The sequence below is a fragment of the Staurois parvus genome, unplaced genomic scaffold (genome assembly GCF_062004578.1).
Source record: "Staurois parvus isolate SC_StPar_1 unplaced genomic scaffold, SC_StPar_1.0 ptg000263l, whole genome shotgun sequence".
NCBI lineage: Eukaryota > Metazoa > Chordata > Amphibia > Anura > Ranidae > Staurois > Staurois parvus.
In genome coordinates, this window is record NW_028318059.1 from 4,445,192 (window position 1) to 4,467,551 (window position 22,360).

At 43.5% G+C, this 22,360-nt stretch overlaps 1 protein-coding gene across 4 annotated transcripts in view; it reads right to left on the minus strand.

Moving 5' to 3' along the window:
- Nucleotides 1-22,360, minus strand: part of COASY (Coenzyme A synthase) — a 223,500-nt gene that overhangs the window by 24,369 nt on the left and 176,771 nt on the right. For all 4 annotated transcript variants that reach the window (XM_089681298.1, XM_089681296.1, XM_089681297.1 and 1 more), the window contains 2 exons: nucleotides 14,713-14,810; nucleotides 4,565-4,711 (listed from right to left, as the gene is read on the minus strand). In XM_089681298.1, coding sequence (XP_089537424.1) covers nucleotides 4,565-4,711; nucleotides 14,713-14,810 — 245 coding nt within the window. The remainder of the gene's footprint in view (nucleotides 1-4,564; nucleotides 4,712-14,712; nucleotides 14,811-22,360) is intronic.

The following is a 22,360-nucleotide window of genomic DNA, read 5'->3' on the forward strand; positions in this document are numbered from 1 at the left end:
ACTGGCTGCCCTGGCCCAGGATGGGGCATGTCGCAGCCGACGTAGCACTTAGCTACATGTTTGCATGCGCTCTGTGGCCAGACAAGGGTGACCACTGGATATAGATTATCCAGCCCAGCTGTTGATTGATGACCTCCCCAGAAAAAAAAAAAGCTATGGAACTACAGGTCTAGCAGGGAACTAGGCCCTTATTCCTGAAAACTATGCAGAAATAACTGGATTGCCTATAGCAGGGAGCTGATTTTAGAACAGCTAGGACTGTCTATAGGCGGTGCTGTGTTCTTTTCTTCCTAGTGTCCTACTCCTGTATGTGGTGCTATAACCCTATGGTCAAGATTCAGAAGAGCTGGGTTAGTCAATGAATGTAAAAGAAATTAGTTATATGGGCTGTCTGCAGCACGCTTATACCCTTTATTTTTTTTCTCCGGATGGTGTGTTGGTTACAGCTAAGATTCTCCAGGTGTCTGGCCCTTACTATAGCTCCCTGTATTCTCCCATTTCCCTTTATTTGGAGAGTTGTCTTACCACTTTTTTAGACCAGCTACCAGTCCCTGAATTCCCTGCCTCGGTCAGCACACTGAAGGCCCCTTTTACGGAGGACAAGATAGCGGCTGCTATCGACTCGTTTCTGAAAAATAAGTTGCCTGGACCAGATGGGATCTCAGCTGAGTGGTATAAACACTACTCAAGACCATCTCAGACCTTGGCTGTTGCAGCTGTGTGGTGTAAATTACCAAAAAACTATAAACAAAAAATGAGGGAATATAATGAAATAGAGTTGACCACCCAATCGCTTGTTAAGCATTGCCTTCTAAACTATGAAGAACATAGAAGAAAAAAGAATCTCCCCTACAAAGAGGTAAAGCACCCCCTTGGTGGGACAAGCGGTTACTGAGGAGGCAAACAGGCTTATGTCAAAAAAGTATTCTCTTTAATAAAAGTTAAAGTGTATAATTATCAAAAAGAAGTAACAAAATTACTTCTCATGTACTTGGAAAAGAATGGTGCTAAATATTCTTACCATAAATTATAAAAACAAACAATAATTAAAAATAGACAAGGAGGGGAGCTGGGAGCAACCCCACTGCCCACTATAGATCAACCCCAGTTCCATTCAGAGGGTGCAGGTTTTGAGGTCTGCTCCACATGGCTAATGCAGTCCCTGAGTACACAGAGGTAGAAGGGATCATCGTCTGGACGTCAAAATTATACAAATATATATGCTTTTGCTTCCCAAAACACCGGCACGGACAACAAACACTTTTATAGTATCAAGTGAAAGCTGGATATGCAAACAAAAACACACACATATACAGTCAGGTCCATAAATATTGGGACATCGACACAATTCTAACATTTTTGGCTCTATACACCACCACAATGGATTTGAAATGAAACAAACAAGATGTGCTTTAACTGCAGACTGTCAACTTTAATTTGAGGGTATTTACAGCGAAATCAGGTGAACGGTGTAGGAATTACAACAGTTTGCATGTGCCTCCCACCTGTTAAGAGACCAAAAGTAATGGGACAACTGGCTTCTCAGCTGTTCCATGGCCAGGTGTGTGTCATTCCCTCATTATCATAATTACAATGAGCAGATAAAAGGTCCAGAGTTCATTTCAAGTGTACTATTTGCATTTGGAATCTGTTGCTGTCAACTCTCAAGATGAGATCCAAAGAGCTGTCACTATCAGTGAAGCAAGCCATCATTAGGCTGAAAAAACCCATCAGAGAGATAGAAAAAACATTAGGCGTGGCCAAAACAACTGTTTGGAACATTCTTAAAAAGAAGGAACACACCGGTGAGCTCAGCAACACCAAAAGACCTGGAAGACCATGGAAAACAACTGTGGTGGATGACTGAAGAATTCTTTCCCTGGTGAAGAAAACACCCTTCACAACAGTTGGTCAGATCAAGAACACTCTCCAGAAGGTAGGTGTATGTGTGTCAAAGTCAACAATCAAGAGAAGACTTCACCAGAGTGCATACAGAGGGTTCACCACAAGATGTAAACCATTGGTGAGCCTCAAAAACAGGAAGGCCAGATTAGAGTTTGCCAAACGACATCTAAAAAAGTCTACACAGTTCTGGAACAACATCCTATGGACAGATGAGACCAAGATCAACTTGTACCAGAGTGATGGGAAGAGAAGAGTATGGAGAAGGAAAAGAACTGCTCATGATCCTAAGCATACCACCTCATCAGTGAAGCATGGTGGTGGTAGTGTCATGGCGTGGGCATGTATGGCTGCCAATGGAACTGGTTCTCTTGTATTTATTGATGATGTGACTGCTGACAAAAGCAGCAGGATGAATTCTGAAGTGTTTCAGGCAATATTATCTGCTCATATTCAGCCAAATGCTTCAGAACTCATTGGACGCCACTTCACAGTGCAGATGGACAATGACCCAAAGCATACTGCAAAAGCAACCAAAGAGATTTTTTAAGGGAAAGAAGTGGAATGTTATGCAATGGCCAAGTCAATCACCTGACCTGAATCAAATCGAGCATGCATTTCACTTGCTGAAGACAAAACTGAAGGGAAAATGCCCCAAGAACAAGCAGGAACTGAAGACAGTTGCAGTAGAGGCCTGGCAGACCATCACCAGGGATGAAACCCAGCGTCTGGTGATGTCTATGCGTTCCAGACTTCAGGCTGTAATTGACTGCAAAGGATTTGCAACCAAGTATTAAAAAGTGAAAGTTTGATTTATGATTATTCTGTCCCATTACTTATGGTCCCTTAACAAGTGGGAGGCACATATACAAACTGTTGTAATTCCTACATTGTTCACCTGATTTGGATGTAAATGCCCTCAAATTAAAGCTGACAGTCTGCAGTTACAGACTGTGATTGGTCACAGCAGGTCACATGGTACTGGCAACGGGGGCCGATACTCAGATCTTTCATCGGCCGTGTCCGAGGTACACGGACGGTGACAGATTGCGCCGCTGCGCGGCTCTGCAGGAGCGCAATCTGCACATGTGCGGGAGGACGCCATATGGCGTCCACCCGGAACGCTGATGACATTTGCCGGCCGCCATTCGGCCATAGGGCGGGCGGCAAATGGTTAAAGAGCCACAGATCTGGGACATTAACCACTTATCGACCACAGATAGCCGAATGACAGCTTCAGTTCTGGGTGGGCGTCAAATTATGTCCTCCCAGAATGCGCTCTCCTGTGGGCCCCCAGCGATCTCCTTGATCGCTGTGTCCTACGGACACAGCTGATCACATGGTATGGTAAAAGACCAATCACAGCAGCCTTTTTCCATGTGATCAGCCGTGTCCAATGACACACTGATCAACGGGAAATGCAATTTCCGGTTATCGGCTGCACTTTCCTCACGCCAGTTGTCAGAGGAGGGATCGGCGCTGATCATCAGGGCACTGATGATTAGTGCCCTGATGATCGGTGCCCAGCAGTGCCACCCTCCAGTGTTGCCCTCAAGTGCCCAGCAGTGCTACTCACCTGTGCCCATCAGTGTCGAACAGTGCCACCCACCATTGCCATCCATCAGTGCTGCCAGTCAGTGCCCATCATCAGTGCCAGCTCATCAGTGCCGCCCATCAGTACAGCCTCATCAACGCACATCATTGAAGGAGAAAAATTATCTATTTGCAAAATTTTATAACAGAAACAAAGAAAAACTTTTTTTCTTTTTGCTCTTTTTTTTGCTTATAGCGAAAAAAATAAAACACCCAGCGGTGAGTAAATACCACCAAAAGAAAGCTCTATTTGTGTGAAAAAAATGATAAAAATGTCCTATGGGTACAGTGTTGCATGACCGTGCAATTGTCATTCAAAGTGCAACAGCGCTGAAAGCTGAAAATTGGCCTGGGCAGGAAGGGCGTATAAGTGCCCGGGAAGGCAAGTGGTTAACCTCTAATTGTTTATTTGGCTTTTTGTTACTAAAACTGCCCATGTTACTGACCAATGGAACATTTGCTTCCACATGGGGGCTGTATTTTCTTTGCTTACAATATTCTTGATTGATTGATATTTGCTACGTGCTTATATACTTATGAACCTGTTTATTTGCCTCTACTCACCCTGTAGGTGGGCTAAGTCTTTATGTTTTTTTCTGCGCCAGTATTTGGGGAAGAAAAAAAACATATATGTATAATTTTGACATCCGGACATTGATCTGTAGACATTGTTTTAAATTGTTTGTTTTTGTAATTCATGGTAAGGATATTTAGCACCGTGTTTTTCCAAGTTCATGAGATGTAATTTTATTGCTCCTTTTTGATAATTATACATTTTGTTAACTTTATTAAAGAGATAATACTTTTTTGACATAAGCCTGTTTGCCTTGGCTTTACCTCTTGGTAGGGGCGATTCTTTGTAATTACCAAAACCAGATAATGAACCCCTATATTGTGCCTCTTATTGCCCCATAGCCATCCTTAAGATGGTCTAAGATGTCAAAACCTGGAAGAAAACCCAGGGAAGATGTTGGCTACAGTAAAGGGAGATTGCAGGTATTGTATTGCTGGTAAGGAGGTGAGTACTGAATAGTTTCCTTGTACTTTAATCATCACATAATATACTGACCTGTATCTGAGTGATCTCTGGATCCCAAAGGGTGCAAAGAACCACATTTGATGCAGCTACCCGCTCATTACTGGACATTTGGCTGGACAATCTGTTCTTTGCAGAATCCTCAGTGACGCCATCTCTGTTCATTATGCGCACCACTGCCTAATTGAAAGCCAAACAGATGACTCTTAAAGCGCATGCAGGTTTTCACACATCAACATATAAATACACTAGAATGTCCAAAGATTTAATATTTCCCTAGAGGCATAGCTAATCACTCTACCTTAGAGCTGATTGACACGTGTGGTTCGGATTGAAGCTCAGGTTTCACAGCTAATTCACACAGTAGTTGTTCAGCAGTTCATGTCAGGTTTACATTAGGTTCAGGACAGGATAAGGTCAGGATTTTATCCTGTTCACACATATGCGGTTTAGAAATGATTTGGATAGAAGTCAATAGCCTGTAATCCACACCTAAACTGGACTGCACTGCTAAGAAATTGCACAGGACTCTTTCAAACTGCATCCAATCCACATATGTGTGAATCGGCACTTACTACTAACTCAAACCACCAACGAACAACCCTCTTTTAATTCTTAATTTATAAAATGTTCATACAGACCATGGAGAAACCATGCCATCACATTTGTATTATAGGTAAGGGAGTTAGAGACATTACCAGTACAAGCAAAGCACCCAAAAGCACAATGGTCAATGAATTTAATCAGGTTGCAACATAACAAAATTAAAAAAAGTGAAGAGGGTCTGAATAATTTATGAATGCACTGTAAATAAGCGACTAGCTGCAAAAAAGGTCTTCACCAGGGAATGAGAGGCCAAGAGCAATAGAAGAGGATAGCACAGCCAAAATCAATCCATTTAGGGTACTCAAGGCCAGCTGCTGATCTAGACCGGATTGGGGAAAGGACAGGATAAGCCCCATGCAGTATCGGTTAGAATGTAATTCTCTCTGCTTGCGCAATGCAAAGATTGGATTTTGTGACAGAATCCCACACTCCCCTATCCTGCAGGATCTGGGTTCCAATAACCACACCGTCAAATTTAGCGACCGTAAATCTGGGTGTAATATGGGACCTGGACGCAATAGGTCTGGCCGATACGGCAGGGCCTACGGCCCATTTACTACCACCTTTACTATGTCCGCATACCAGGCCCTCCTGGGCCAGAGCGGAGCAATCCGTATCACCGGAATAGACTCCTCCCGAATCCTGCGTAACAGATGCAGCAGCAGCTGGATCAGACAAAAGGTATAAATAAGCGATAACTGGTTCCAAGGAATCACTAAGCCATCTACCCCTGCCTCGCAAGGGTCCTTTACCCTGGAGACAAAAAGACTGACCTTGCTGTTGAACCTGGATGCCAATAGATCTACATCTGGGCAACTCCGTCGCTGGTAGACTCCCTTGAAAACATTGGAATGCAAATCCCATTACCCTGGAATCAACTGCCGGTGACTGAGATAATAAGCCTGCCAGATTTCCACACCTGGGATGAACACTGCTGACAGATTTGGAACATATCTCTCTGTCCAGGTCATAATGTAGTTTACCTCCTTCTGAGCATCTCAACTCCTGGCAGTTGATGTGATGGTTGATGTGTGCCATTGCTGTGGCATTGTCGGACTGAATCCCTACAGGCCAGCCCTCAAGTTGAGATGTCCAATACCCTAGAGCCAGCCTCACTGCTCAAAGTTCCAGGACATTGACAGGAAGAACCCTTTCCCGTGGAAGCCATGTTCCCTGAACTGTGGCCTCCTCCAGAACGCCCCGCCCCAACCTGAAAGGCTTACTTCAGTGGTTACCAACTTCCACACCACTGGCTAAAAGGATCTTCCCTTCTCCAAATTGTGAGTTATAAACCATCAATTCAGGCTCTGCCGCACCTCGGGAGACAGAGATATGCAGTAATCCAGGGCTTTTTTCCCAAACAAACAGAATGTACCTTTGAGGAGGTCTGGAGTGGAATAGGGCATAGGGAATAGCCTCGAACGAGGACACCATCTTCCCCAGCAACCTCACACAGAGGCGAATCGCAGGATACCTCTTGGCCTTCAAACTGCAAAGCGCGTTCCTCAGGACACAACGTTTCCCTGGAAGCAAAAACACCTTTGCCTGAATTGTGCCTAGGACCATCCCCAAAATTCTCCAGGCTCTGCACCGGTTCCAGGGCCTACGTCTTGAGATTAAGCACCCAGTCCAACTCAGGATCTGGAAATGCTGAGCCCCTACCGCAAACCACAAAAATCTTTGGTGAGGAATGAATATTGGTACATTCAGGTATGTGTCCTTGATGTCTATGGAAGCTAAAAAATCTCCCTCCTGTAGGGAGGCCACTACTGACTGAACCGATTCTATATGAAAGGATCGGACATTTAGTAACCGATTTAGCCCCTTTAGGTCCAAAATGGGTCTTACATCCCCATTTGGTTTTGGGACTGTAAACAGGTTTGATTAAAATCCCTGAAACCTTTTGTCCACTATCAGAGCCTGGGTCCAAACCTGGGCCTTCTGCGGTGTGTGGCAATGTATCTTCTTGCTGAGCCACCTGGAATGCTGGACAGCTCTCTTGACAATTATTTGGATGATCTTAACTTGAACTTTGTCATGAACCTTGAATTTCCTGATATAAGCCACGTCTCTCCACTTCCTCTTTGCCAGATTATTGTGCTCTCCAGCCAGTATCTTGCGCCTTGCCTTCTCTGCTGTTATTCAAATTTTGCTACCACTCGTTATTGACCCTTGGCTTGTTCTCGATTACGCTTCTGCCTGATCCCAACCTGCAACTGCTCATTACCGACATTGGCTTGTTTACTGACCATGCTTCCATTTGATCCTTACCTGTTTAAAATGCTACTGGACCTCTGCTTGCTCACCTCCTGGTGAGGTGATCCTGAGGACCCACAGGAGCTCTGGTGAAAACCGGCTGGTACTTAGACTCCGCACCTCGGGTGTGCAAACTCCGCCACGCCACACTCCGCCACGGTGACCTGCCTGTGTACCTATCCTGCTGGTTTCAGGTGAGCCTTTCCACTGCTATAGCAACTGGTCTTCCAGCCTGACCCCTGATCATGGCAACAGGTTTGATTAAAACCCCTGAAACCTTTCACCCACTGGAACCTCCATGCTCGCTCCTTGAGCCAATAGGCAATAGAGTGCCTGAAATAAAGCTCTTCTTTTCTCTGGATTTGATCTTAGAACCCGGGGAGAGGGAAATACCCAAAACTCCAGTCTGTACCCCAGAGAAATTGTGGAAATTACCCATCTGTCTTGGATTAGAGCCCTCCATGCGGCCACAAAATTCAAAAGCCTCCCCCCCCCACCTGAACAAGTGGGGTCGCCCCTTCATAAGGAGGTGAACTTTGTATCAGTCTTAGATTACTTTTGCACCCAGGGTTTCCTTGGTTTTGATTCAGAGATTTACCCCTGGAGGCTGGGACCTGTGTGTGGCAAAACGACTGCCTGGTAGAGGAGGGCCCAACAACCAAAGCCCCTGGCACCTTAAAAGAAGAGCATTTGGATTTCCTCTTAGAGGGTAGAAGAGTACTTTCACACCCTGAAATCTTTTGAATATATTTGTCAAAATCTTCCCCAAACAGCCATTTCCCATGAAACGTAAAACCTGCCAACAATTTTTTCACATGGCAGTTCTGCTGACCAGCTCTTCAGCCACAAAACCCTGCGCATGTGCACTGATAAGAGGGCCAAGCGAGAAATTTGCCGAATTGAATCCTTAAGAACATCAACTGCAAAAACAAATTACGTGGAACATCTTCCAAATCCACGACCGAGCATTCCCCCTGCACTGATGGTCTTCCAAACTGTTGCTTGACACGGTCAGAAAGAATCTGGCAAATGCCAATAGCTGGCTGTGCGGCAAAACCTGCCAGAGAGAAGAAGGGCGTCTTAAGGAGAGACGCCAGCTTCTTATCCGCTGGGTCCTTGAAAACCTGTACATTATCCACAGGAGAAGTTAAAGATTTATTCAGGTATAAAACAGCAACCATTTGTTAAACGTTTGTTCCATGGGGTACAAAACAGAAAACCTCTTTGGTGGAACAAAAAAACCTGTCTGGGTGATCTCAGACAGCATACATAATTTGCTCCAGAAGAGGATGCACCAGAAAGGCCCCAGTACTCTGTGAACGCTTCAGAGAGCAATGGGAAGAATAAATAACTTCAGAGGTTATCGGAGATAGCCTGAATGAGACCGGAAGGCAGAGACTGCCTGCTTCTCCTCAGGATGTGATCTGGCTTGACCTTCCTCCAGCTATTCCTCATCCTCAGGCTCCACCCATTCCTGCTCCAGAATTGGTGGTTCTAGTGACGGGGATCTAACCCCCTTCTTAATTCCCTAAGAAACCTATGCAATCATCCCAGCGATCTTATCTTCTAAACCCGCTAAGACTGAAGCAAGATCATCCTTGGTTACATATGCTGAGGCAGAAGCCCCAGTAGTAGCCACAATGCCAGACAGACGCAGCGGCTCAGACTGCCCAGTTGCTTCTGGCCTGTCAGGAGAGGATAATACAGCGGACCTACGGCTAGGCTCCTCAGGAATTGGCAGTGGTACATTAGTGCCCTTTCCTGTTGCACCTCCCCCACTCCGCTTTCTGGAAGACATTACTTCAGATAGAGCAAACCTGTGTACCTCCACTAGTAACACAGATCACAATGATAGAGCTATGCAAGTAGTGTACTGAAGTAAAAACACTCAATGCAAATGCTGCCTTAGGAGCCAAGGGCGGCTCCTGACTGACTGGTTCACACTTCCCCCTCAGGGGAGTACTCACGTGCCCCTACAGAACAGTCTGCTCTGTATCCCACCCACAAGAGTATTCTCAGCAGCAGCAGTCCATGTGTGTCCTGGCCTCCAGATAAACACAATATGGCTGACTTCTGTTTCCAGCCGTTCTCCCTCTAGTCGCCAAAAACAAAAAAAGAAAGCACTTCTCAAGAACAACAGTGAGCACTCCCTTGGTGGAGCTATGTTTGTTTCTCCTTACAAAGAGAAAAAAAAAAAAGGAGATATCTTACCAGTCCCACCGCAGGTCACCGACTTCCGTCAGGAACCAACCTTCACCCATCATGGCAGGCATTGTCATACAGACCTTCAGTCAGATTTAAAACTGCACAGGGTTCAATTTGCGGGGGGTCCAGCGCCATAAGGCTGCATTACAGGCAAAACCTTGAGGATTCTTCTCCTTATCCAGTGAGGCTTGAGTACCATCCATTTGAGCTCATAGTTCTTCAAATGGATCCGATTAAAGTCCCTGATTCTCCAATTGAACCTTTCTTGACTTTCAGGTATGCTTCAAGAGCACAGCAACACTTTCAGCGACCATCCACCTTACAGACACTGGAGAAAAAACTGAGGTACTTCCTGTACAGGGGTGTCCATTCACCTATAGGTGGCCTATAACCCACATAGTCATGAATAGCCTGCTCTGTGTCCTGTGATGTAAGATAAAGAAATATGCTTTCCAGGTGCAATTATATATTTTCCGAGACAGACTTCCTAGCATGAAGTGAGCCAGGATAATTGAATCTGATAAGCCACTGTCTATCAGGACCCAAGCTTCAACAAACAGGCTGTCAAAACCAGTAACTGAGAAGCAAGATGGTAAATCGGACCAGGAGACAGAAGATCTACATGATCCAAGAAAGGCCAAGAAGAATTTGCCAGAATCCAGAGTTCTGTACATCCAAATACCAAACCCTCCAATCTACACAAAACATTAAAGAGAAAGCAGATCCTCTATGTGAAAACCCCTATGCATCCCTGCTTATAAAGTGTCATGATTCCCACTTTCATAAGAAGTCAGACAATGTGCAAGCATTATTGGGCTAATCCATCCATGCAAGACAGCCAGAAGATTTGGCTTTCTCCAACCAATGAATCAATATTTGCAAAGGAAAATAGCAATGTAATCTGTGCCAGTATGTAGTGTGAACCACAGACAACCAGCAGGTAAATACACAAACTGCTTACCACAACACATGTGACCATCCAAATGTATATGGCCAAAAACAGGCTAAAAACATCATTGCAGCTATTACTCAAACTCACAGGCAAACTCCACTTTGCTCAACACAAGGGAAAGTGAGGAGAAGACCTAATTGGAAATATTATCTTTTTTGACTAGCTACAAGTAACTAGATCTTCATGCCTATATTCAAATCCTTTGACTGGCTCTTTGTACCATGCGACCATCAATGACCTCTTCGGATTCCTCACCAATGAAATCTGCAAGGCAGATTGTGAATTCTAGAATGGACGGTCTAGAATGGACAGTCAGATGAACAAACAGCAGCGGCAGCCTGGCCAGGAGGATGAAAGCTGTACCTGTAAAGCTGTATTTTTACATCCACTGCAAAAGCGTAGGATTTCTGGACCTGGTGATGAACCTGATTATTTTGTTGTTGAACTGGGATGCTAACAAGTCCACGCCCAGTGTCTCCTCACCTGCAATAAAGGTCCTATAAAACCTCTGGGTGAAGGAACACCTTTCCTTGATCCAGACGCTAAGGAGATGGCTGAGGAAGTTGACCTGCCAATTTTTGACACTTGTAATGTGTACTGCTGTCAGGGTCAAAAGGTGAGGTTCTGTCCAGGTCAGAATCGATTCTACTTCCTTTTCTGCCATCTGACCGCTTTCATATCCTTGATAGTTGATGTAGGCAATGGGTGTGGCATCTGACTGAATCTGAATCAGAAGTCACTGAAGCAGAGATGTCCAGTGCTGAAGGGACAGTCAAATGACCCAGAGATCCATAATGTTTATTGGAAGTTTGGAGTCTTTCACCAACCAGGTTCACTGAACCGTCAACATTCCTAAGACTAATTCTCAGCCTCGGACTGGCATTCATTGTGGGAATCTCCCAAGTTAATGCAAGAAATAACTTCCCAAACTCCAATGACAGATTGGAAATACACCAAGTCAGGGAGAGAGGAGATAAATCATGGGATGGTCCAGAGACCATGTGTCTTAAACAGGATGCTGAGTTGCAGAGGACTGTAGTGAAATTGGGTATTGCCTTGAATGAGGCTACCAACAGTCCAAGTACCCTCATGCAAAAGTGCATGGAAGGATGACATCTGGATTGGAGTATTCATGCTTGAGAGCGCATACTTGACATTTTCCAAGGAGAGAAAAACCAGGGCCTTGTATGTGTCCTGAACCAGTCCAAAGTATTCCAGACAGTAAGTTTGATCCAGTGCAGACTTCTGTGGGTTAAGGATCCACCCAAAGTTTTGCAGAATAGTCCATTGTATATTTCAATAGGAACTTAGAAGTCAATTAGGCACATCCAGGATAGGATGAAAATTGTCCTTGGCTTTTGAAACAATGAACAGAATAGAGTAACATCCCTGAAACCTCTTCCATGCAGGCATAGGAACAATGACCCACCAGATGAGCAATGCTGAAGAGCAGCAGGAAGATCCTCCAACCTCTGCAGAGAAGGTGGCAGATTGGAAGGCATGAACCGGGGAGGAGGGAGAGAGTGAAAAACCAGCATGTGCTACCTTGGAGATGAAATCCCTGAACCAGAGGCCCAGAATGTCTCGAATTCAGGCATCCGAGAAAGCTGACAGACATTCCCCCACTTGAAGGGGGGGGGGGGCCTTGGAGCCAGGCTTAGCTGGCTTGGGAGTCCAGGGCTTGTGGAGAAAGGAGATGCCAGGATTAGACTTGGAGGAAGAGGCTTGGGATTAAATTAAACTAAACCAAGAAAAAAAAAAGGATTTATTACCTGGTGTCATTTTTCAGATGTCTCTTTTCATCCTAGGCAAAAGCATTCTTTTACCACCAGTGACACTCCTAATAATAGAGTCAGATGTTCACCAAAGAGATGTTGCCTTTCAGGTGTTTTCTACACATCAACTCCACAGATCAGTACTTAAGCCAGAGAATCTGACGCATCCAAATGGACAGAAGGCCTACCCTTGGACATCTGCTGTAGGCGGTCTTGAAGAGAAATTCAAATTTCTTGTCTACAGCATCTTTAAATATCAGAACATACTCGACTGGAACCATCAAGGACCTATTAAGGCAGGCAGTAGCAATATACACAGAAGGCACCAACCTTCCAGATTAAGACGGGAATGAATGCAGCTAGATACTTGCAATACGTAAAGGTGTCTATAAGGTAAACCAAATTCTGAGCACCAAAAACCAGTGTGGGCTTATGCTCATACTTGTGCACATTACTCACATGCTCATACTTTTAGGAAAAGAGGCAATAGATGTACTATTCCAGTTCATCATGCTCACATTTGTGCGCACACTCGTACAAATGTGCATACCAAGTAGCATGACCATGGTGCCCAGTGGCCTATTTAAACTGGTCTGTTACCATGCGCAGTTGTTAAATGGTCTTCAGCTTGTACCTGTATTCCTACGACCTAAACCATTGAACCTGCTCACCTGTATTTAACCCAGCTTTCTCTTGGACTTCACCATTGCACCAGCATTAACCTTGTTCATCTGATCCCTCTGACCTCGGCCTGTTTACTGGACTTGTCTTTGCCTGCTCATTTTGTACTGCGCTGCCCGGCTGTTACCGATCTTGGCCTGCTTCCTGGACTTGCTCTGCTTACTGACTCGGTTCGTGGTTGTCTGGCTGCCGCTGGTCACTGCCTGCATACCAGCTCTGCTACCAACTCCTGCTCTGGTACTAAGCTGCTTCAGTATCCTGTCCTGATAACTGTGACCCCCAGCTTCATCCACCTAGAGAGCAGACTTTGTATCCTCACACTCTGTCTCCACCTTCAGGAGTGTTGGGGCAGGAGGTGCAAGAGAGGTCTCCACAACATTCCAGTCATCACCAGGTATGCGATTAGTGTCCTTCACCCCTTCCGAAAGACTCACCTCTGCCAATTCTCTCCTGGAAACTGGACACGATTAAAGGGGAACTACAATGCATGTGAGTACCATGAACAAAAAATGCTATTTAATTAATATTCAAAGCAAGCTCCCCCCATCCATCCATGTCTCCATGATTTATTTTGCTGAGAAATCGCCCCCTTAGCAATTCTGACTGTGGCCATCATGAGTAAAGGCAGATGATTCATGTAGCAATTACTTCCTGAAATCCATCTGCCTTTAGCTCAGGCATGCAGGCAGGAGGGTGTTCTTAGGAGAGAGACCAAACACTCCGAAGAAGTATGACATCATTTGCCTAGGTGAGAAACCAGTAACTGGTAAAAAAGTGTAAACCAAGTAAATCGGATATACTTTCCTATTTATTAATGCTAGCAGCAGGATTAAAATAGCCAATGTTGATTGAGAGAGTAAAGTTCCACACTAGTCCTTCCATTGCTGGCAGATAAGATCCCAGTTGGAAGTGCATGACTACCACTTTCAGATCTGTGCTGGATGTATACGATTAACCAGTTGCGAAATGCATGATATTTCCGCCAGGGATCTGCTAGCAATAAAATGGTTAATCGTACACTTTTAACACAGATCTGAAAGGGTTAATCATTAATTTCCAACTGGGATCTCTTCTGCCAGTAATGAAAGGGTTAATCAGGTCCAGTCACCAGTTATCTTTCTGCATTTAAGAGTTATCATGCCCTTCCCCTGGGATCTACTATCTCCAGTCAGTAGCCAACAAAGCAGCTTTTGTTGACCTGCTCTAGAGCCTGACTAAGCCTCTCACAACAACACACCTGCAACTCCAAGGCCGGCCACACCCCCTCCCCAAATCCCGCCAATCACTGCGAGCCTTGCAGCAGGCTCCACCTTGCGGTTGATCAGCACTCCAGTGGGAGCTGCCTAATGGCTGCCCAGTGGCTGCGGAGCGTGGGTCCGTGTGCTCGGCTACACTTATATAAGAGAGAGGCCACACGGGTCCCCTGGAGCTAGGAGCAGGGTCACAATTGACTCATGCATTGTTGTATATCAAACTTTTACAGTGTGAATTTTGCATTTTAAAATATACATTTGTGATCTTTGCACTTTATTTTTTGATGGATTATACAGAGAAGTGATGTATGTATACATTTAACTTTCTATATGCAAGTTTAAATAAAAACATGCAAAGAAAAGACAGACAAGAGACAAAGGAAAAAATAGAATAAGAGGGCATGAGAGAAAAGGAACCAAGAACAGAGAAAGAATGAAAAAGAATCCTCTTACTTCTTTTTCTGGTATGATCACTGTCCAGATTTCATGAACCATATTATCCCATCCAGCTTCTAGCAGAACAGCAGCATCCATCACACAGACTTGTATTCCTGGGTTATAGAAGATAGTTTTTTATAAGGATGTTCCACAAAAAATGGAGGGAAGGAAGAAAGACGGCGTTACTTGCATAGCCAGTCATGCACATACAATGTTTCAATATCGTCAGAATTTTGCCAGATTTTCTCTTACAATCTGCTGAATAATGTGCCAGTTGTAGGACCCTTTTGAACATACTACATTTTAGGATCCTTACAATACAGAAATGTACACCAATGCTTTTGGAGTGATGGTTAATTGAAAAAGTAAAACTAAGGAAATTAACCCAAACCCTCAACATGTTACGCCGAACCAAAAATAAATTTAAAGCCCAACTTCAGACTCTGATCTCCACTCGCCTTAATTTACCCTCCACCCCTCTATGTCACTGCTCACGGGAAGTGGTAGTAAACTTTAAAAAAAGAAATCCTCCTGCAAGGTAATATAATATGCTAGTAAGCTGCCATCTTCATGCAGTCTTCTTTCCAGGTTCAGGGGCTCTGGCCATTTGAATGAGGTGTAATGAGGTCACTCTTCTTGCACATGCAACCGTGACACAGAGCTCTGAAGGGACAGCATGAATATGGTATTCCTTTAGGGCGCATGTGCCGGTGACGTCACCGGCTGCAGAAACAATGCACGTGTACGAAATATTCTTTGAACCTTATTATAAGGCTTCCCTGTAGGTACCAAGAATTGAAGTGGTGTTTACGAAGGCAGGGAATCATCGTGTCAGCACAGCTCTCTGCATGATTACAATGCTGATGATACCACCATGTAATCAGAAAATAATATTGCTAAATCCTTTATCCTGAGACATAAGATGTGTATAGCAAGTCGGTCCCAGAAAAGAAACATTATACTACTATCTAGGTGGTATTGCTACCCTCTCAGACTTCGTAGAATCTTTCCACAAACATCTGACTGCTGGAGATGTCAAAGACATTTGGTTACACTGATAGATATCTGGTGGTCATGTCCACGTCTCACCTCATTTTGAACATTTATTTTCTATATCATGACATCCCTCAGTGATTCCAGGCGCTATAGCCATTTCCAAAAAATGTTTACCAAGGCTTTTCCTTATTGCTGCAAAATCAGTTATTCCCAGATATTGGAAAGCCACAACAGTACCCTCCATATATGGATAGATAGCTGAAATGCAGTTCCTAAAATACATGGAGAAACTGTCTGCAAATCTCTGGAATAGATATGTTCAATCCCTAAGTCAAGGGGTTCCTGTATCCAGTTTCGTGCTTCCCTGAAATTTACAGAAATGCTTCTACAAATGAGAGAATAAATCACTCTACAGTGCCGGGATACCGTAGCTGGGGGGATGGGAAAGGGCTGGACCCCCCTTCCACATCTACTTCCTTTCACCATCTTCAGTTTTTTCTTATTTTTTTTGTTTCTTCTTTGTTAGCGAAGCAAGAAGATAAGGCATTATAATTTTACCAATGATTGCCACACTTAACTGATACCAGCACATCGCAGTTTGCTTGTGTATTTAACTTCTGTTTCTTAACTTACTTAACATACAACATACTCATATGGCCTAGAATAAACAACTGTGTATCAAGTCATTGCACTATACACAGTCCAATATAGAGTGCCACTCCAATCCAGTTCAGAAAACCTCTCCTACCAGCAATAGACCAAAGGTCAAACAGCATGTCAGGCTAGGAAAAATGTAGCACTCAGAAAATTCACCAATTCAGCAGATAATCTTAAAAGCAAAACAAACATAATAGACAACGCACAAGCCCTAGTGCGATTAAACCCTTTAATAATAATAAAAGAATAAATAAGATCATTGCACTCACATGGCATATGAATAGAAGTAGCATATTAAGATATAACTAGTCAGGGGGAGTTAGTCCTCAGAGTCTCCAAAGCACTTGCATAGAGAGCCAGGTCTGTTGCTGGGACAAGTCTCAAGTCTAAGTGGCAACAGAAGAAGCACCTATATATAAATTAATCTTAGGTGCCACTAATATGGAAAACAAAGAGAGGGCGCACAGGCCTAGTGCATTACCTTAAAAAATGGGATTTATTAATAAATAGTAAAATACTCACAAAGAAATGTAAAATCAAATTAAAATGGGAAGCATGTCACAAGGGATGCAGAGTGGTTCAGGAACCCCTGTGGGTGGTCTGGTGGGGGACTGTGAGCCACTGGATAGCTGTTTGTACCTCTTCCTCAGAGCTAGTGTGTGTCAGCGGCTGCCATCCACAAACCCTTCCCACTGTCCTGAGGCTCCTGGGCTGAGCAACCTACTGTTCGGTCCAGGATCATGTGTCATCCTTCAGCTTCTGGGAATGTGTTTCTTCTCTCCACTGGCTTGGTGATGTATCAATCTGGGCACTCCTACATGACATTCTTTTTAACCCCACAAAGTGAACTTAAATTTTAACTTTTCCTGGGCTCGTGACTCTATTGATTCCCACAAATTTGGGAGCGCTCCTTTATTTGTTGTTTTGTGCTCATGCCTCATTGCTGGTCGGATGAGTTGTTGGAGCTGCCCATACTGTGGTTCTCTATCCCCTGGAACCTCATTGCGCTTGGTATTTGCACCTTTCTTTAGGAGAAACTATGGCCTGCTCCAAGTCAACAAAACAGGCCCAGTCACTCCAGTCTCCAAAATTGGGATAGACGTCCTGGGGTACAGGAACCACCCAAAATCCAGCAGGGAGAACCTTGTGATCACCACATTGGCCATCAGCGCGACCTGCGAGCCTGCAGGAGCATGTTACGAAAACAGGCACAACATTGTCTCAGCAACGCAATGGCTGGATCTACTATCATGAAGAAAAAAAAAAAAAAAACCCTGCACAGTCGAGGCCAGCCCAAAGAGAAGCACCACCTATTGGTAGAGGCTGTTAATATACCTTGCACAAGGGATCGTGTAGATATGCATCTTCACCCTCATAGATGCCAGAACTCCCCCTGAGAAAGAGGGGTCACCAGAGATGAATGGATTCCAGCATCAACCTCTGAAATAGCACAAAGCAATTCAGGACTGGTCCTACAACAGGCAAACCCCATCCAGTACAGGACCAAGAACAGATCAGAGCAAAACCCTCTAAACCATACTGGTTCGTGAACCAGGACAAATTACTTTCTAGTGATGCTAGTGAAGGAGATCCTGAATGAGGCGCGATGGCAGAAGCAGACGGCAAGAACTTCTCCAGAACAGAAGGATGCCGTGCAGTCGAACACAAGCAAGTTGCAGACCCAGCCATTGGATCAGCGAAGTTCAAGGCCCAAGAACCAGTAAATATGACCCACTGCTCTGGAAACAGGAGGGGCGAACCTGCAAACAGAAGTGGGTTCATCTGTGGCCATGGTAGATTTGGGGGTGCAGGGAGTGCTCGGCCTCCATCCGCAAAGGGCCTTGATGGCACCCAAAAGCTGGAAATGAACCCCCAACCACAGATGGTCATCCAGGCAAGGAAAGCCAGTGAAGTTCGAGTATCCACAAAAAAACCCCCAACATCTCACCTGGTAAAAAAGGGAGAGCAAGCCTGTACGCCAAGGAGGGTCCAACCACAGGCGAGGTTGGGGACCCGCTAACCATGGCTGCTGGCTGAGGCCAAGTAAAGGAGGCCTCCAGCTTCGGTCACTCAGGAGAGGCTGTGCAAAGGCCATTGACTTAGGTTCCTCAAGGGAGCCCGCCGATTGAGGCCCCTCAAAAAGGGCGCTGGCAAGGGAGGTCTCCGTTAACGCAACGTATGCGAACATCTGAGACCTCACAAGGGACGCTGCCGGCCGAAGCTTCATCAAAGAACTAGCTGAAGCACCTGTGCCAAGACAGATAACTTGGAGAGCAGTGGGGCCACATGCAGGGACACACCCAGTAAGGCCCCCGGACATTGTGGTCTGCCAGATAATAACTGATATAAATAAACAGCGCAAACATAGACCTCTAAATACAATCAATATATAAAGTGCATACTAATATATCGTAAATCATATTAATAGTGAAAATCCATCATAATAATAAACACCAAAAGTTTGTGAAATATATAAAAAATATCCGTGTAAAGATAAGAAATCCAAAATTCTTCAGATGCAAAGAAACTTCCACCTTCCACCCGTGCAAACCAACATCAAATACACTCACCAGATTTTTGGTGAATGAGATGCCTTTTAGGGATTTAAAGGGATCCTAAGCCCTCTTTTGTATCCACTCTATAGGATTCCTCACTATCAGAATAGGCTCCACCATTCAACCAGGGGAAAAAAATCTCAAATAGTGTGATATTGCTAATTGATAATATTATTAAAAATCAAAGATTAAGGCCACTCACATTTCAGCCACTTTCAAAAGGCATATTTATTATAAAAACCTCTTACAGATGGACAATGAGTAATTTACAGCCTCCTCAGGAATCTCACATCACAGCTCCAGTATACAGCAGAAGATCCACAGAGAAACCCATACACAGATCCCAAAAGATGGCCGCTGGAACGCACCGCTCAGCGTGCGTTACACTCACCAGAAGTGACGTCAGACGTACGGGGTATAGACCAGAAATGCGTCCCATTTCCTGTCTAAAGCTCCCTTAAATACCCAAAAGGAGCCCACGCCTCCTTTATAATTGGTCCAGACACATCCCCAGGAATACTAAAGACCACTCCTCCTATTGTATGACCTGAGAGTCCTTTACAACAGAGGCGCTTACCTACAGAGCTACAAGAGGACTTTTAAAATAATCTAAAATACTCAAATAATTACCTCTAATCTAAAAAATATACACATACATACACTTTTCAGTAGAAAAATATATATATAATAAAAAATATATTAACATAAAAATAAAACTTTATTAAATTAAAATATAAAAATATAATAAAAATAAATATTTTTTTATTATCATCCCTATCAAAAAAAAACAAAATTGTAAATATTTAAAATAAAATTAGTAACTATAAAATACACATACAAGTTATTAATAAATCAATATATGTGTGAAAATAATTATACTTTTACCAATCAGATAAAAAACAATTGATATCTATGTCCGAGTTCAACCCTTTTGGATACAAAGACCCCAATTGAAAGATCCATTTTTTTTTCATTCTGTGAGATATTCTTCACCATATCTCCTCCTCTCCAAGGGGCAGAGATTCGATCAATCCCACAGAATTTTAAACATGATGGATCCCTATTGTGATAGATTCTAAAATGGTAAGAAAGGCTGTGATGTTTGTATCCTTTTTTGATATTCCTGATATGTTCCCCTAATCTCACTGACAGTTTCCTAGATGTTCTACCTATGTATTGGAGATGACAGGAGCATTCCAACAAATACATAACAAAGGAACTATCACAGGATATGAAATTTTTAATTTTATAAGAGGAACCATTAGAGCAAGAGTAAAAAGTATCATACCTCCTAATCTTATCTCCTTTCATGTTTCTGCATGCCATACACCTATTACATTTAAAAAACCCCACACTGTCAAGAAAAGTCACCTTTTTCTTTGGGATATCTGGAACATTTTTTGCTAACTTCATTCTGAGTGTGGGCGGTTTTCTATAGATAAATGAAGGTCTTCTGGGTAATAAATTATGAAGAACTTCATCCCTTTTTAAAATCGGCCAATGTTTCCTTATTATATTTTCAATAGCCTTATGTTGGTTTGAATAACCCGTGATGAAAGCTAATTCACCTGTTCTCTTCTCTTTCTTTATGTTAATTAACAATTTTTCTCTCCTGATCTTACTCACCTGATCTACTGCACCTGTTAAAATTTCCTCTTTATAACCTTTTTCCCTAAATCTTTCTAGCAAAATTTCTGCTTGCTCTTGAAATGTCTTTTCATCATCACAATTTCGTTTTAGTCTTATCAATTGGCTTTTAGGAATAGATCTTAACCAATTTCTATGATGACAACTGTGGATTGGAATATAAGCATTCCTATCCACTTCTTTGAAGTATGTTTTTGTATAAAGATAATCCCCTTGTCTATAGATGATTAGATCCAGAAAATTTATAGATTCAATACTGATATAATTTGTAAAAGTTATATTATAGGGGTTACACCCCATTTCACGGATATATTCCTCTAGATCCTCCTTTGTTCCCTTCCAAATTATCACAATGTCATCTATAAACCTTCTATAAAGTATTAATTTCTTATTCATCTTTTCAAAAACAGCCTTATCTTCCCACATACTCATAAAAAGATTAGCTACTGATGGAGCATACTTTGCTCCCATCGCAACTCCAGTACACTGCCTATAATACTTATTGGAATGCCAAAAATAATTATCTGACATTGCTAAATCAAGACAATCAAGCAGGAAATCAATTTGGTTACCTCTTAAATCTGATTTTCTATTTAATGACCACCTTACTGCTCTTAGAGCATCATTATGTCTAATGTTGGTGTATAGTGCATTAACATCAACACTTGCCAAAACACAGTTCCCTTCAATTCTTGTTTTTTTCAAAACTGAAATCAAATCACCACTATCCTTCAAATATGACGGAAAAGCTGAAACCAGGGGTTGCAGACATTTATCCACATATTCCCCTAGCCTGGAAAAAAGTGAGTCAAACCCATTAATTATAGGTCTTCCCAGTGGTTTGGATAGAATCTTGGGCAATTGGTATATAACTGGTGTAACAGGTGCTTTCGGTACTAGATATCTAGCTCCTTTTTTATTCAAAAAACCTACTCTTTCACCTCTTTTCACTAATTTCACAAGTTTATTTTTAGAGTTTTTTATAGGGTTACCCTTCAATTTCTCATAGGTACTTTCATCACCTACCAATCTGTTAAGTTCCTCATAATAATCTTTTTTATTCAACACAACACCTCCCCCTTTATCCGCTGATCTTATTACAATATTATTTTTTTTTTCTAGTTGTTGAATTCCTCTAACTAGATGTCAGGGCTCCCAGGTGTGACCAGAGATGTGTGACTGAAGCAGGGAAACGCAGACCTCAGATATGTTATAAACAATATAATTTATTAACACTAACAGTACAAACATAAACGCAGTGCAATACTAAAACATAATACGGTGCAAACAAACCCAACCAACCACCCACAGATAACAGTACATACAAGCAAGCGTCGTCAGGCAGGCCGGGTCAATATCAATTGGGCAGGTAGGTACAGGGGGAGCAAGCGGAGAATGGTCGGGGTCACAGGCCAGGTTCAGCAGGTAGCAAGCAGCATAGTACAGAGGGTCAGGCAGAGGGATGGTCCGGGTCACAAGCCAGGGATCAGAACAGGTAGCAAGCAGCGTAGTACAGAGGGTCAGGCAGAGGGATGGTCCGGGTCACAAGCCAGGGATCAGAACAGGTAGCAAGCAGCGTAGTACAGAGGGTCAGACAGAGGGATGGTCAGGGTCACAAGCCAGGATCAGAGCAGGAGAAGTCAGCAAAGGAACAGAAACAGGATGCAGGACAGATACAGGGCCCAGGACAAACACAACACCAAGGCAGAGTCTGCAAGTCTGGCCATCCCTTAAATACACCAGTATCATCAGTTCCAGGTGTTAGCTGGCTGAAAGGTTGAGTCTCTGATTGCTGGGAGCACCCGCTG